The 16,908-nt window shown below is 42.4% G+C and overlaps 1 protein-coding gene across 2 annotated transcripts in view; it reads right to left on the bottom strand.

The window, feature by feature from the left end:
- The window catches only part of dscc1 (DNA replication and sister chromatid cohesion 1), an 83,678-nt gene that overhangs the window by 24,914 nt on the left and 41,856 nt on the right, over positions 1-16,908 (bottom strand). For both annotated transcript variants that reach the window (XM_059957621.1, XM_059957702.1), the window contains exons 4-6: positions 6,829-6,919; positions 4,425-4,563; positions 3,442-3,494 (exon numbers count right to left, since the gene is read on the bottom strand). In XM_059957621.1, coding sequence (XP_059813604.1) covers positions 3,442-3,494; positions 4,425-4,563; positions 6,829-6,919 — 283 coding nt within the window. The remainder of the gene's footprint in view (positions 1-3,441; positions 3,495-4,424; positions 4,564-6,828; positions 6,920-16,908) is intronic.

The raw sequence follows: 16,908 nt of genomic DNA, 5'->3' as shown, positions 1-16,908 counted from the left end.
TCTCCTCTCCAAAGAGAAAAGTCTTAACTTGCTCAACTTATCCTCATAAGACTTGCTCTCTAATTCAGGCAGCATCCTGGTAAATCTCCGCTGCACCCTCTCTAAAGCTTCCACATCCTTCCTATAATAAGGCAACCAAATCTGAACACATTTCAATTTCTATTCCAACAGCTTTAAAGAACTGTAACATTACCTCAAGTCTCTTGAACTCAATCCTCTGACTAATGGAAGGCTAACACTTCTTAACCAGTCTATCAAATTACAGAGCAATTCTGATGGATCTAAGGACATGAACCTGAAGATCCTCCTGTTCCACTGCACTGATTGTTAACAGTATCAGAAGTAGAGTTAATCATAACTTTTAAAGGGCAACTATCAGATTCTTGAGAGAAGAACAATTAGTTTGATCCCGGTAAGGCGCGGGAAAATCAGACCAAAATCACACTTTCTGGAACTGGTATGGACTGATAATCCAGTGGGCCTATCTGAGATGTAACAATGCAAAATGGTGCAACTGTGAACCAGCAATCATACTGGATGCTATCACATTCTGCTGCTGCATCACCTTCATTGCAAATGATCGACCTTAACAAGAAACACACCACAGGACTGGCAGACAAAAATTGTGCTCAGAATCTTGTAAAACTGCAACACCAAGCCATGAAGGTCAAACTATGAAGAGACCATAAGACATAGAAGAAATAGACTACTCAGCCCATCAAGTCAGGAGTGGTTGATTTAAAAACCGGCTAGGACCAGACTGCGACATATACCTTCAAGGTCGGCAGAAGTGCGGCAAGTGAAACGAATTAGTCAATTTATCAGCCAATTTAAGCAAGGTTTGCTCTAGGGGAGTGGCCTGTCGGGGAGCGCCTTGTGAGAAAAATGCGAGTCTTGGCTCGAGAGACTTCGGCGAGGAGGCTGAGGGAGGGGACTACACCACAGTTGGAGAGGGTGAGAGGTGGTGAAGAGATGACAGGTAAACTGATTCAGTGTGATGCTTGCTTGATGTGGGAGGTCAGGGACACTGATGGTGCCTCCTACTGCTACAACTGTGGAAAGCGTGACCAGGTTCAGCTCCTGAAGGACCGTATTGGGGCACTGGAGAGGCAACTGGATGATCTCAGGTTCACCTGGACTGGACCTACAGCGAGATCATTACACTTAAGATACTAGAAAGGGGGGGGCAATGACGAGGAAGGGATGGATGCTTGGAATACAGGAGACCCCACGGGATGTACCTCTTGAAAACAGGTTCACCCTCTTGGAAGCTGTTGGGACAAAAGACACTGTCAGTCTGAGAAGCGGACAGGTGCGAGTCAAAAATTGGCGCTGAAGCAAAGCCGGGGAGACAGACGTCAGGCAGAGCCATGGTAGTAGGGGACTTCTTAGTGAGAGCTACAGAAAGGGGTTTCTGTGGCAACAGGCGGGATTTAAGGATGGTGTGTTGCCTCCCTGGTGCCAGGATCCAGGATGTCATGAACTGATTGCAGGGCATCCTCAAGGATAAAGGTGAACAGCTGGAAGTGGTAATGCATGTCGGCACAAATAACGGCGGGAAGAAGAGGAAAGAAATTCTGCAGCATGACTTCAGAGAACTCAGAAGCAGGCTGAAAAGCAGGACCTCCAGGGTGGTTATCTCCGGTTTGCTTCCAGTTCCTTGTGCCGGTGAGGGCAGGAACAGGGAGATAGGGGATCTGAATGTGTGGCTGAGGAGCTGGTGCAGGAAGCAGGGATTTAGATTCTTAGACCACTGGGATCTGTTTTAGGGTAAGGATGAATTGTACAAAAGGGACGGGTTGCACCTTAACAGGCGGGGGACCAGCATTCTGGTAGGCAGGTTTGTCACTGCTACACAGGTGCGTTTAAACTAAGTAGTGGGGCGGGGGGAGAGAGGAGATGAACTGGAAATATAAGGATGGAGTTAAAGGAAAAGAGGTGTGCGAGACACGCTTTGATACAATTAGGGTGATTCATAGGGCCCACATGTCTAAGGATAAGTTAGCTCGTTTTTATTGCCATATAAATCCTGTCTGTGACTGATGTAATTCTGAGGTAGCTTCATTGACACATATGTCCTGGTCTTGCCCTCTTTTGGAAAAATATCAGAAAGACATTTTTGATAGTATTACAGTAGTTTTGCGTATTGATTTACAACCTCATCCTATTACTGCAATTTTCTGATTACCAATGATGGACTCTAGTCAATTATCCCCTTCAGCTTGCCATTTGATTGCATTTGTTACATTAGTAGCCAGAAGATCCATTTTATTTAAATGGAAAGATTATAATTCCCCCTACTACATTTCAATGGTTTTCCCAAACTATAATGTTTAAACTTAGAAAAAATTAGGAGTAGCACTATCGACCCTTCAGTTAAATTTGAAGAAACTTGGAGACCATTTATTCAACATTTTCATATGATGTAAGCTGACCTTTTCCGAATCCTTCTCAATAACTTTTTGTTCGTGTGTAGAGAAGCAGAGTTAATGACAAATAATGATTTTAACCGATGAAACATGGCAGCCCAGCTTTTGTTTGGTTCTGTTTTTATTTTGTTTTTTTTTAGTTTAGGGGGACTTTTTTCTCCTGTATAAAATTTTTTTGAATCTTTTTCAAGTTCAGTTATTAAGAGATTGGGAGGCTTAGATCACACATTTCTCAGAGTCCGTTTCTGTATACATTAACCGTTATTAATGTAATCCCCATCTCTTTGTATCATTATCATTGTTACGCTTATCTATTCGAAACTTAATAAAAAAGATTGAGAAAGAAAGAAAGCAAGGGATATAGGAGTGAGGTACCCATGTAAGAATAGTGCCACCTAATAATTGGCCTGTACTAAGTTAGCAACTTCCTTGCAGAACAACAGTCAGCAACCCTTGGAAATAAAAATAAAAGAACTAATCACTTCATGTTCACTGGTCATGTAACAGTTTCAACTGACAAGGCAGAGCAACAGTCTAACATTATGCTCCCAGCGATCAAACAAAGTATTGATATTTTCACGTTGCTTAGAGAATTATAGGAAGAAAATCAGGATTCAGATTCAGATTTATTTATCACATACAGTGAAAGGCATCATCTGCACCTAAGGAAGTCCTGCTAGCAGCAGCCCACAAGTGTCACCACTCATTCTGACGCCAACACAGCATTTCCACAACGCTCAGCACAGCAACACAACAACAACAGAAAAAGAAGCCCCATTCCTCCCTCACATCCACCCATAGGACCAGCTATAGACAAACACAAATTTCAATGTTGTTTTTTAACATATGATTTTCTGAAGTTACACACACACACAAAATGCTGGAGGAATTCAGGTCAGGGAGCATCTATGGAAATGAATAAACATTAGACATTTCAGCTGAGACCCTTCCCTTTTTAAAGATTATTTTCTACTTATTTTTGTAGAAAGGACCAAAGAAAGCAATGCCTTACCTTCATTTGTGTATGGTTTGCCATAACAATTCAGACAATGTTCTATCATTTCCCTGTTGGAGGAACAGGATAACCAGACAGTTTATAACAGTAAATATAAAATGGCTGTGGTGTAGCTTAACCCGAAAAACCCTTAAATGGTCAATCAATCCTTGGAAAATATTTTTTTTTAAAAGAATGGGAAAAGGATGGAAAGGTTTTATCTTTAAAATAGCTTCCAGTTAAATTAGGAAGAAAATCAGGATTCAGATTCAGATTTATTTATCACATACAGTGAAAGGTATCATCTGCACCTAAGGAAGTCCTGCTAGCAGCAGCCCACAAGTGTCGCCACTCATTGCAAACTACAGTTTGCAATTCAGATTTCTTTTTTTTAAATGAATTAATGAATTAGTAAGCAGGTCAGACAATAAGGCGTCACAGCAAAGTGTTAGCACAACACTTTACAGTGCAGGTGACCCAGTAATTAATGGAGGTAAGGGAGGAGGTGAATGGGCAGGTATAGCACTTCTTTTGCTAGCAGGGATCAGTAGCAAGAGGGAGGTAGCAAGGAGGGAGGAATGGACAAGGGAGTTGCGGAGAGTGGAAGACAGAAGTAATGATATGTTTGGTAGTACGGTCCCATTTATAGAAATTAAATCACACTTTAAATGATACCCTCTGAACTACAGCATGCTGGAAAAGAATGATTATCTGTATTTGACTGTCAAGAGATCCTTAATGTTATTTTTCTTTTACCAGAACAGATACAAAATGCATACACTTACTGACCAACAATTAAATATTAACAAGTCTAACTTACATAAAACTATGGACTAATAAATTATTTTTCACTATGTTGAAAAAAATAAAATTAAAAATTCACAGAATGAATTGAATGACAGCCTTCAAATTCAGAAACAGACATAAACAGAAGATAAATCATTCCAAAACACAGGAAAGAATCCCCAAAAGTTTGTTTGCATGGAGTTCTTATCGCTCACCTTGGTTCAAGAAGTTCCAGTTCTTGAAGGCAAATACTGAGAGGAATCTTTGAGAAGGACCAAGATTCCGAATCGACCAACTGAGTCACGTGATTCAGAAGCTTAATTTCATAATCAAGCTCCAGAATTCTCCAGTACCCTAATTTGAAAAAAGGACAATGATGTACAAGACACCTCACAAAAAGAGTCTTAATCTTGCTATTTTGTTTATGGATTTGTCATTTAAATCTTAACTTAATAAAAACGTGAAAAAACATCCCATAGAGCCCAAGTTACTGGTTTCCATCTGCTGGCAATTTCTCAGACAAAACTTATTTCACCAATTAAGTAGAAAATGCTACAAACAACAGATAGATGAACATGCACAAAAGTACTCGTATCACTTTTAGCAAAGCTCAAGTAGTTAATACAGAGTAACTTCACTACCTTGCAATCTGACTTTTTTTAATATATCCAATTTTAATATGATTTTAATTCTGGTCAATAAGTCAATAGCTGGTTCATGAACTACCCTCTTCAACAGTGCACTCAGATTACCCAGTTTCAGTGGAAGAACACTGGGGATTTGTTTATGCATTGAGTGCAATTTACCTGAAAGAATTCTTGTTAAATATCACACACTGTGATTACAGAACTGAAGATTAACACTTCTGTCTGCTTTAACACTCATCAATGAACATATAGTATCACTGGGTGAAGTACCATAACATGATTGCAAAGTCTGGTTTAACATCATTTGATCTCAGAGATGTATTTTTCTCAGAAGTGTTTTGCTACCTGGTTTGGTATCCGAATCAGTCCCATTAAAAAGCCTGTAACTCATTTGCAGGTAAATCCTACATTTCCTGAGTAAGCATTCCTCAGATGCAAGTCCAGTCCAGATACATGGTCCCAGAATGCATCAAGAAAGCGCTTCAATGCCTCTACATTCTGAGGAGGCTGAAGGGAGCTTCAGGATTAGATAAATGGACCAATAAAGGACCATTACACCTAAGAAAATGAGCTTCCACTAAGTTAGCAGGAAATGTAAGATATCAATCAAAAACGCTACTTGCAATCATAGTCAGTATAATGTTAAACATAAGAGATCGTGCGGATGCTGAAAATACAGAATATATGCCCACTACAGGATAAACCCCTCGGGAATCTGAGACATTTACCTTGCTCCAGACACATCGAAAGGTTTCCACCAGAAAAAGTGGGACCTCCCAGTGGCCACCATTTTTAATTACACTTCCATTCCCATTCCAACATGTCCATAAATAGCCTCCTCTACAGTCACGATGAGGCCACACTCAGGTTGGAGGAACAACACTTTATATTCCATCTGAGTAGCCTCCAACCTGATGGCATGAACATTTGATTTCTTGAACTACTGGTAATGGCCCCCCACCACCCTTCACCATCCCTTTTTCCTTCTCTCACCTCCCTCTGGTGCTCCTCCCACTTCCTCTTCCTTCCATGGCCTTCTGTTCTCTCCTGTTAGATTCCCCCTTCTCCAGCCCTGTATCTCTTTCACCAACCAACTTTTCAACTCTTTACCACCCTGGAGAGCCCTCCAGTTTCACCTATCCTCTGGTGTTTCTTCCTCCCCTCCCTTCCCACTTCTATGACTCCTCATCTTTCTTTTCCAGTCCTGCTGAAGGGTCTCAGCCCGAAACCCCAACTGTACTCTTTTCTATAGATGCTGCCTGGCCTGCTGAGTTCCTCCAGCATTTTGTGTGCGTTACAGAGAAGTTGGCATCTTATTTTGAAAGAGACAATTTGGAGACAGAAGTTGGTCTTCTCCAACTCATTTACTGTCCTTTTGAAACAGGACTGAAGAGTCACAGAAGTAATATAAATAATTCAAATCATATCTTACAGTTCAACAATCCAAGTTAATATCAGAGAATAATAGTATACAACTTGAAATTCTTACTTTTTGGCGACACCCACAAAACAGAAAAAAAACATCCCCAAAGGATGAAAGACAGAAAACATGAGAACCCCAAAACCACCCCTCCCTCTCACAAAAGCAGCAGCAAAAACATCAACCCTCCCCCACTCGCATCAAACCCCTTCCACGCAAGCAATCACAAAGTCTCCAAAGAGACGATGATCCGGAGGCCATCAAAAACAGCTCTCCATCCCAACATATGAGAGAGAGCGAGAGAGAGAGAGATCGAGTGCAGGGGCCACTGCCTGCTGGCCTGACATTGGCGAGGACCCAGGTCAACCACAAGACCCCACCCCGAAGGTGCACATAATGAAACATCAGGCCGCAGGGGAAGTCTGAGAACGAGAACCCACCACTCATGGAGAACTGTACTTTTAAGTCAGAATTACGGCAGAGAAGCTAGAAAATGGCCACTTTGGTAAAAAGTTCACTACAGTGCATCAAGTTCCTATTCTTCCAACTCACCCTCAATCCTGCATGCACGTAACAGCTGCAATTGCTGCATTAGCTCCTGCTCACTAGCTTGAATTCTTTCAAGTAACTCCGCTGTTGTATACTGCAAGACAAAGAATCAGTAATACCAATCAAAATACTGGTATTCCATATTTTAGATTCATTTAATTTTGGGCAGGATAACATTGTCTGTTAAGTCCTCCCGGTGGAATGTGTGGGTTTTGTCCATGTCCCCCAATTTCCTCCCACAGTCCAAAGGCCTATCCGTTAATTAGTCACAGGACAACTTACAATGGCTAAAGTTAAATGGGGGCTCCTGGGCGGTGTGGCCTGAAGGGCTTGTTCCATGCAGTATCTCTAAATAAATTGAGCAGTGCTGATATAATCCAAAAATCAACCTACAGATTACTTTTATTCTCCAGTACATACAGGAGTACAAGAGGCATAGATAGAATAGACCACCAGTCCTTTCCCCAGGGCAAAAATGGCTCCTACAAGGGGGTGTGGAAGTTGCAGGAAGATAAGGGTGAACTTAATGTCCAGATCTGAGGGGAGATCTGATGGAGGTTGAAAACATTATGAGATGCATCAGCTGAGTATACAAATGGTATCCTTTTCCCAGGATTGAAATGTCTAATACCAGACAGCATGAATTGAAGGGAGAGGGGATAGCTCCATAGGCAATGTGAGGGGGCAGGTGCTTTTTTTTGACACACACACAGTGGTGGGTGCTTGGAATGCTCCACTTGGGGGTGATGGTAGAGGCAGATGCATTAGGGATTTTTAAAGACACATCCACATGAATGTAAGGAAAATGAAAGGATACAATCATTATATAGGCAGAGGAGATTAGTTTAGTTAGCCATTTTGATTACTAATTTAACCAGTTTGGCAAAACACTGTGGGCCAAAGGGTCTGCTCCTATGCTCTGTTGCAGAAAGAGTGCAGACAGCCCAGGCCTTTGAAGAGCATAGCTTCCCTTGAATAGCATCTTACACTTACTGGAGCCAAGATAAAGAATGTAACAGAAGAATGCAAAATACACACACCAACTCAGGAACAACTGCTTTACTAACTTCAAAGTATCATCAGTTGGCAACTTGTAGTTTCTATTGACTTTTATCACCTCTATTGTGAATGGCAATTGATCTTGCAAGTAACAAATTCAAACATACCCAATTTACCAAATGATCAATACCCATAATTGCTAGCCAAGTCTGTATAAAAATTGCATTTCTCTGTTAAGACTTTAGAAATGGTTCAGGGGCCATGCTGTTCTTGTGCACAAGTAAAATAAGGTATGATTGAGGAATGAGTGCAAATTGTCAGAATCCAGTTAATCGGTGACAACAGTTGGAGATTCCACCGAGATGGTTAACCCTTCAAAGTCCCATCACTGAACTGTTCCCACAACCTAATGGACTCACTTTCAAAGACATTTAATGGTCTCAATTTTACTGTTTACTTATTTATTATTATCTTTTGTATTTGCACTATTTGATGCCTTTTGTACATTTGGCTGTTTGTCCTGTTGGTTGCTGCCTTTCATTGATTCTATTATCTTTTTTGGAATTACTGTGAATGCCCACAAGAAACTGAATCTCAGGATTGTATATTTGATAATAAATTTATTTTGAACCCTTGACTTTGTTATACAAGAGAAAGGAATTGAGTCCCAGTAGTTGATCAGTCCAAAATCCTAGATAACACATGCAAAATGCTGGAGGAACTCAGCAAGCCAGGCAGCATCTATGGGAAAGAGTAAACCGGAGACACTTTGGGCTAAGACCTTTCTTCAGGACGGAAAAGAAAGCGGAGAAGTGAGGGTAAGCAGATGGGGAGAGGGGAGGAAGATGTATACAGTTGCAGATGATAGGTGAAACTGGGAGGGGGGGTGAAGTAAAGAGCTGGAAAATTGATTGGTGAAAGAGATAAATGACTGGAGGAGATGGAATCCGATAGGAGAGGGATAGAAGACCATGGAAAAGGGGGAAGGCAGAGGAACACCAGAGGGAGATGATGGGTAGGTAAAGAGAGAAGGTGAGAGGGGGAAACGAGAATGAAGTCAGATCTCATGGGAGCATGTTGAAGAGAGAGGTTGACCTGGACTGAGTTGAATCTTTGGAGCATATTAAAAAGAAGTTGCCTTGGGCAGGGTCCGATACCACAGGAGCACGTTAAAGACATTGCCCTGGACTGGGTCAGATCTTGTGGAAGCGCATTAAAAAGGATACCCACACCAGGTTGAATCACATGAGAGCTCATTAAAAAGTTGTTTTGGGCCTAGTCAGGTCTTGCGGGAGCATGTTAAATGTGTGGTTTTAAAAAAGGAATTCTGAAATGAGTGTGTGTCCTTCATGAAAGGATTAATATGACCCCAGTGTTGGAGATGTTAGGTAATGACACTGCTTAGCACTGCATGGTACAAGCCATGCCACCTATGACAAAATTGGGACAATCCACACTGCGGCTCTTTGATGAATCAGAAAGCTGTATATTTGATTGTAGTATCTTCTATTGGGTCAACTAAAGGTGGTATTGTCCTTTTTTAAACAGATTTTTTATGATCACAAGACTCTATTGGACATTAATAACTTAAAATACTGTGGGTCTACCACATCAGTTAAGTAGCTCGGTTAAGAAACTGAAGGAGCTGGACTTGGCGCAAATTGTGCTGCTGTCTGCATCAGACAGGTGTCATGAAGGCCATGTGCAGTGATTGTCTTAGTTACTTTTCTTATGATCGCAAGAACCTGTTGGACATTGTTAACGTGGAAGTCCGAATCACTGGCAGATGGGGAGGAAGCTGCGTGGCCTCAGTTGTATCAAGGACTGGACCTCCAACTATGGTATCGCTTGTTTAGAGTTGCCCAGGAGAGAGGCATCAGAATCAGTGTGATCCATCGGAATGCTGGGGGCATTGTGGTGCACCATCCAAGCTGGAGTCTGTGCTGCCCCCCCAGAGGTCGCTTGGCAGAAGACAAGCTGTATTGTGTACGACGGCACACTACTGCAACATTCCTGGACTTGGGGACTTGAACTATTTTTTTTGTGAGACTATAAATTACTGATAACATAGCTTGCTTGCTATCTTATATGTGCTACATGTCCCTCGCACTATGTGTGACTGTAGAGGGAGACAGAGTAGAAAGGCTTTGGCTCAATGGAGCTTAGGCAATAATGGGTCGAGGTGAGGTACATTCCCTGTGTAGAATACAAACCCATGTGTGTGAGGCCAGTGTTCTGTGCTCAGTGTCAGATGTGGGAAGTCCTGGAGACACCCAGCCTCCCGGACAGCCATATCTGCACCAGGTGTGACAAACTGCAGCTCCTTAAGGACCGCGTTATGGAACTGGAGATGCAACTCGATGACCTTCGTCAGGTCAGGGAGTGAGGAGGTGATAGAAAGGAGCTATAGGCAAGTAGTCACACCGGGACCTCAGGAGACAGATAAGTGGGTTACAGTCAGGAGAGGGAAGGGCAGGAGTCAGATGCTAGAGAGTACCCGTGTCTGTCCCCCTTAACGATAAGTACTCTTATTTGAGTACTGTTGGGTGGAACGACCTAACTGGGGGAAGCAATAATGGCCGTGCCTCTGGTACAGAGTCTGGCCCTGTGGCTCAGAAGGGTAGGGAAAGGATGCCAGTAGTGATAGGGGACTCCATAGTTAGGGGGGTTCAGACAGGCAATTCTGTGGATGCAGAAAAGAAACACGGATGGTAGTTTGCCTCCCAGGTGCCAGGGTCCGGGACATTTCTGATCGCGTTCACAATAGTGGGAAGGAGAATAGCTAGGTCGTGGTACATACTGGTACCAATGACATAGGTAGGAAAAGGGAGGAGGTCCTGAAAACAGACTACAGGGAGTTAGGAAGGAAGTTGAAAAGCAGGACCTCAAAAGGTAGTAATCTCGGGATTATTGCCTGTGCCACGTGACAGTGAGTGTAGTAATAGAGTGAGGTGGAGGATAAATGTGTGGCTGAGGGATTGGAGCAGGTGGCAGGGATTCAGATTTCTGGATCATTGGGACCTCTTCTGGGACAGGTGTGACCTGTACAAAAAGGACGAGTTGCACTTGAATCCCAGGGGGACCAATATCCTGGCGTAGAGGTTTGCTAAGGCTATTGGGGAGAGTTTAAACTAGAATTGCTGAGGGTGGAAACAGAACTGAAGATGGAGGAAGAGGCAGTTGGCTCACAAATAGAGAAAGCTTGGAGACAGTGCAAGAGGGAGGATAAGCAGGTGATAGAGAAGGGATGCGCTCAGACCAATGGTTTGAGATGAGTCTATTTTAATGCAAGGAGCATTATGAACAAAGTGGATGAGCTTAAAGTGTGAATCAGTACTTGGAGCTATGATGTTGTGGCCATTACAGAGACTTGGATGGCTCAGGGTTATGAGTACCAGGCTTTACATGTTTCAGAAAGGACAGGGTGGGAGGCAAGAGATAGGTGCGTGGCACTGTTGATCAGAGGTAGTGTCACTGCTGCAGAAAAGGAGGAAGTCACGGAGGGATTGTCTACTGAGTCTCTATGGGTGGAAGTTAGGAACAGGAAGGGATCAATAACTCTACTGGGTGATTTTTTATAGACCACCCAATCATAACAGGGACATTGAGGAGTAGATAGGGAGACAGATTCTGGAAAGGTGTAATAATAACAGGGTTGTCGTGGTGGGAGATTTTAATTTCCCAAAATATTGATTGGCATCTCCCTAGAGCAAGGGTCGGCAACCCACGGCTCCGGAGCCGCATGCGGCTCTTTGATCTCTGTGCTGCGGCTCCCCTTAGTTTGTTAGTTTTTGAAATGTAATTCGAAATTTGAAGATTATGGTGATCTTGTACAATCGAAAAACGTTGTGGAGACCCCATTTCCTGGCACATCCGAACCGGCTCACAATTAGCCACCATTCCGACTAAGGGAGATAGCCTACGGGGGTTTGTGAGTACGTGTCTTTTGGAGCATCCGCGCCCACGGGGACGGGTTGAGGGAGGCTTTAAATCAAGGAAGGCTGTTTAGTTCGAATAAAGTTACCTTTGACTGCAGTGTCTTTACACCGCTACAACGTGTTTTTTATCGCTATTAATATACATCACCACTGCCAATGCCTGACACCTGCCAGTGTGCGCTTTCTTTTAATTTTTCGATCCAAGGTAGGCTAACTATGGAGTAACCTTCAACCCAACGTCTTTTTTTCGGAGTTCAAAATGTTTTTGTTGCATGCAGAAATGTAATTTCGTTTTCTCTGTAGGAGTTCATCAATTTCAAAAATGCAACACATTATAGTTTGTTTATACATAGCATAAAGGCAAAAAAAACCGTTGTATGCAGTGTTATTTCATTTTAAATGTCAAACGGGTTTTGTGGCTCCCAGTGTTTTCTTTTCTGTGGGAAATGGGTCCATATTGGCTCTTTCAGTGGTAAACGTTGCTGACCCCTGCCCTAGAGCAATGGGTTTAGATGGGGTGGAGTTTGTTAGGTGTGTTCAGGAAGGTTTCTATAAATAATATGTAGATAAGCCTACAAGAGAAAAGGCTGTATTTGATCTAGTATTGGGAAATGAATCTAGTCAGGTGTCAGACAGTGAGTCTTACTTCAGTGGGAGGTAAGCTGATGGAAAAGATCCTGAGGGGCAGGATTTATGAACATTTGGAGGAGGATAATATGATCAGGAATAGTCAGCATGGCTTTGTCAAGGGCAGGTCCTGCCTTATGAGCCTGATTGAGTTTTTGAGGATGTGACTAAACACATTGATGAAGGAAGAGCAGTAGATATAGTGTATATGGATTTCAGCAAGGCATTTGATAAGGTACCCAAATGCAAGGCTTATTGAGAAAGTAAGGAGGCATGGGATCCAAGGGGGACATTGCTTTGTGGATCCAGACCTAATGAAGAGTCTTGACCAAAAACATCGGTTGTTTATTCATTTCCATAGATGCTGCCTGACCTGGTGAACTCCTCCACCATTTGTGTGTGTTGCTCTAGAGTGCAGACAGCCCAGGCAAGAAGGGCACAACTACCTTTACACAGCAGATTACACTTACTGGAGACAAGATAAGAATGTAACGACAGGATACAAACACACAAATTGCTTTACTAACTTCAAAGGTCATCGATTGTCAGTTTGCAGATTGACTTATAACACCGCTATTGTGAACAGCAGTTGATCTTGCAAGTAAGAAAATTCAAACATACCCAGTTTACCAAATGGTCAATATCCGTAACCACTAATCAGTTCTGAATAAAAATGCTTTTCTCTGCTTGGAATTCAGAACAGTGTGGTGACAGTGGCCAGTGCGAGTTTTCAGAGTCCAGTTAATTGGCAACAGCAGGCGGCAGGATTTTTTGATGGGAGGAAAATAGAGGGGGGGATGTCAGAGGCAGGTTTTTTTAAAAAACACAGAGTGGTGGATGGGTGGAACATCCTATCAGGCTGATGGTAGAGGCAGATACGTTAGGAACATTGAAGCGACTCATTAACAGACACATGGATGATTTAAAAAATGGAGAACTATATAAGAAGGAAAGGTTAGACTGATGTTAGAGTAGGTTAAATTGTGTACTGTGCTGCTGTATTCCATGTTCTAGTCAGTGGCTGTGCAAAGTTACATTGATAGAGCTGATCATGACTAAAATAATGATGGCTTTGATCTTAGAGAAAAAACACTGAGGGTGGGAAGTAGCTGGAAATATTGCTTGAGACCTTCCAGTATTATTGCACTTTTTAGAGTTCTAATTTTATAACAAAACAGAAAAAAATTATTAAATTCTCTGGGTCGATGAAAGTTCATGTTTTGTGGCCTTTGCACACTTGACTTAAGGAGAATCGATGGCTCAGCAGTTTTGCCCCTCTCCTACCCTCTTCCGCCTGGAGAGGCCAGATGTACAGACAGCCAATCTCAAACCAGGCTGTTGAGGGCCACCACATCTGACCTCAATAACAGAGACATGAACAGATAAAGTTCAGAAATTTAGATGTCAAATATATTACATATTTTAAAGAACTGATATACTTAACAACAACTACACACAATCTAGGGACTCACTTACAAGGACTCTTCATCTTATGCTTTTGATATTTATCACTTTTTTTTCCTTTCGTATTTGCAGTTGGTTGTCTTCTGTGCACTGGTTGTCCACCCTATTGAATGTGGTCTTTCATTGATTCTATTAGGGTTATATTGAGTATGTCAATAAGAAAATGAACCTCAAGGTTGTATATCGTGACATGTACAGCGTCTATAAAATATATTCACCACCTTCCCCCACCCCCCACAGGAAGTTATCCTGTTTTATAACATTGAATCACATGGAATTAATTTGGTTTTTTTGGAACAGAAAAACTCTTTTGTACCAAAGTGAAAACAGATTTCTACAAAGTGATCTAAATTAATTACAAATATAAAACCCAAAAAATTGATTGCTTAAGTATTCACCCCCTTTAATATGACACATCAATTCATCACTGATGCAGGCAATTAGTTTTAGAAGTTACATAATTAGATAAAAAGAGATCTGTTTGTGGAGACCTGTATGCAGACAAGGTGTTTCAATCGATGGTAGTAGAACTACACCCGTACCTGGAAGGTTCCACTGCTGATGAATCAAGTGTCTTGGCAAAAACTACACCATGAGGACATAAGAACTCCGTGAAAAGGTTATTGAAAAGCACAAGTCAGGAGATGAAAATTTCAATGACACTAAGTATCCCTTAGAGTACAGTTAATTCAATCTTCAAGAATGGAAAGAATATGACACAGCTGTAAAACTGCAGAGAGTAGGCCATCCTCAAAAACTGAACGACCATGCAAAGAGGAGACTAGTGAGGGAGGACACCAAGAGACCAATGACAACGAGCTTCAGTGGTTAAGATGTAAGATAATGCGCAAACAACAGGTGACCAGGTGCTTCACCAATTGTAGCTTTATGGGAGAGTGGCAAAGAGAAAGCCACTGCTGAAAAGTTTCAGTTGAAATCTTGGCTAAGAGTTTCCCAGAAGGCATGTGGGAGATTCTGACGCCAGCTGGAAGAAATTTCTATGGTCTGATCATACTAAAATTGAGCATCTTGGCCATCAGATAAACACTATGTTTAACATAAGTCAAACATCACATACCATCAAAAACACACCATCCCTACCGTGAAGAATGTTGATGCCTACATCGTGTTGTGGTGATACTTCACCGCAGCAGACTCTGGAAGACTTATGAGGGTAGAGGGTAAAATTAATGCAGCAAAATACTAGGAAATTGGGAGGGAAACCTGATGCAGTTTGCAAGAGAACTGTGGGAAGATTTGTTTTCCAGCAGGACAATGACCCCAAGCATAAAGCCAATACTACACAGGAATGGCTTAAAAACAACATCGTTAATGTGCTGGAGTGGCCAAGTCGGAGTCCAGACCTCAATCCAATTGAGAATTTGTGACTTGAAAAGGGCTGTTCACTCACAATTCCCATGCAATCTGCCAGAGCTTGAGCAGTGTTGTAAATGAGAATGGGGGAAAATTGCAGTGTCCAGATGTGCAAAGCTGATAGAGACCTATCCACACAGACTCAAGGCTGTAATTACTACCAAAGGTAAATCAACTAAATAGTGGCCTGAAGGGTGTGAATACTAATGCAATCAATTATTTTGAGTTTTATCAATTAACACACACAAAATGCTGGAGGAACTCAGCAGGTCAGGCAGCATTTATGGAAGAGTACAGTCGATGTTTTAGGCAGAGATCCTTCGGCAGGTCTGGAGAAAAAAAGCTGAGGAATAGATTTTAAAAGGTGGGGGGGAAACACAAGGTGATAGTTGAAACCTGAAGAGCGAAGGATAACGTAAAGAGCTGGGAAGTTGATTGGTGAAAGAGACAGAAGGCCACGGAAGAAAGAAAAAGGAGGGGAGGAGCACCAGAGAGGGGCAGGGGGCATTACCAGAAATTCAAAAATTCAATGATTCTTTCATCAGGTTGGAGGTTGCCCAGACAGAATATGTGTTGTATCTCCAACCTGAGTGTGGCCTCATCACGACAGTGGAGGAGTCCATGAATAGAAATATCAGAATGGGAATGGGAAGTGGAATTAAAATGGGTGGTCACTGGGAGATCCCACCTCTCCTGGTAGATGCTTGGCGAAGCGGTCTCCCAATCTATGTCAGGTCTCACCGATATACTAGAGGCCACACCGGGAGCACCAGACACAGTAAATGACCCCAAAAGACTCACAGGTGAAGCGTTGCCTCACCTGTATGAACTGTTTATGGCCCTGAATGGTAGTGAAGGAGATGTAGAGGCACTTGTTCTGCTTGCAAGGATAAGTGCCAGGAGGGAGATCAGTGGGGTTGTAAGGATGTGTGCAGCACAACTGGCAAGTGTGTTTACAGACATTTTTAATCTCTCCCTCTCCCAGTGTAAAGTGCCCTCCTGCTTCAAACTATCCACCATTGTCCCTGTACCAAAAAAGACCAAGGTAACAGGCCTGAACGACTGGCGTCCTGTCGCACTCATCTCAATAATAAGCAAATGCTTTGAGAGGCTGGTCAAGGATTACATCTGCAGCTTGCTACCACCCAAACTGGACCCCAAACAATTTGCCTACCGACACAACCAATCAACAGATGACGCAATAGCCACTGCTTTACATACCGTCCTTACACATCTGGAGAAGAAGGATGTTTGTGTGAGAATGCTGTTCTTGGACTACAGTTCAATACTGTTAAGTAGCCAGTAACTGGGTTGTCAAACCAGCAGAAATGGAACACTCATTACAGTCTGTAATTACTAGAAACTAATAAAGTTTATTAGTAAATTAAGTAATACAGTACACTAAATGCAAGGATAGAAATGTAACTGATAATATACACATAGACACAAAAATATGGGAATAGGAATCAGCCAAGCTCTGTCAAAGTCTAGGGGTAAATGATCAGTCTTCAAGTGAAGCAGTTCAGTTTAGTGTAGTTTGAGGTAGTTGTTGTGGTACCGTTGGAGAGAGAGTGAGAGATACAGCTGAAATTTCAGGCAAACCTTCCGTTCTCTTCTTGTCCCGCTGTGGTCACCGAATGTGACCCCTCCGTTCCAGATGCAACCGTTCTTCCATGGTGAA

This window comes from Hypanus sabinus, chromosome 1 (assembly GCF_030144855.1).
Source record: "Hypanus sabinus isolate sHypSab1 chromosome 1, sHypSab1.hap1, whole genome shotgun sequence".
In the NCBI taxonomy this organism is placed as follows: domain Eukaryota; kingdom Metazoa; phylum Chordata; class Chondrichthyes; order Myliobatiformes; family Dasyatidae; genus Hypanus; species Hypanus sabinus.
Note: the sequence above shows the minus strand (reverse complement) of the source record. Positions and strands in the feature narration are given on the sequence as shown.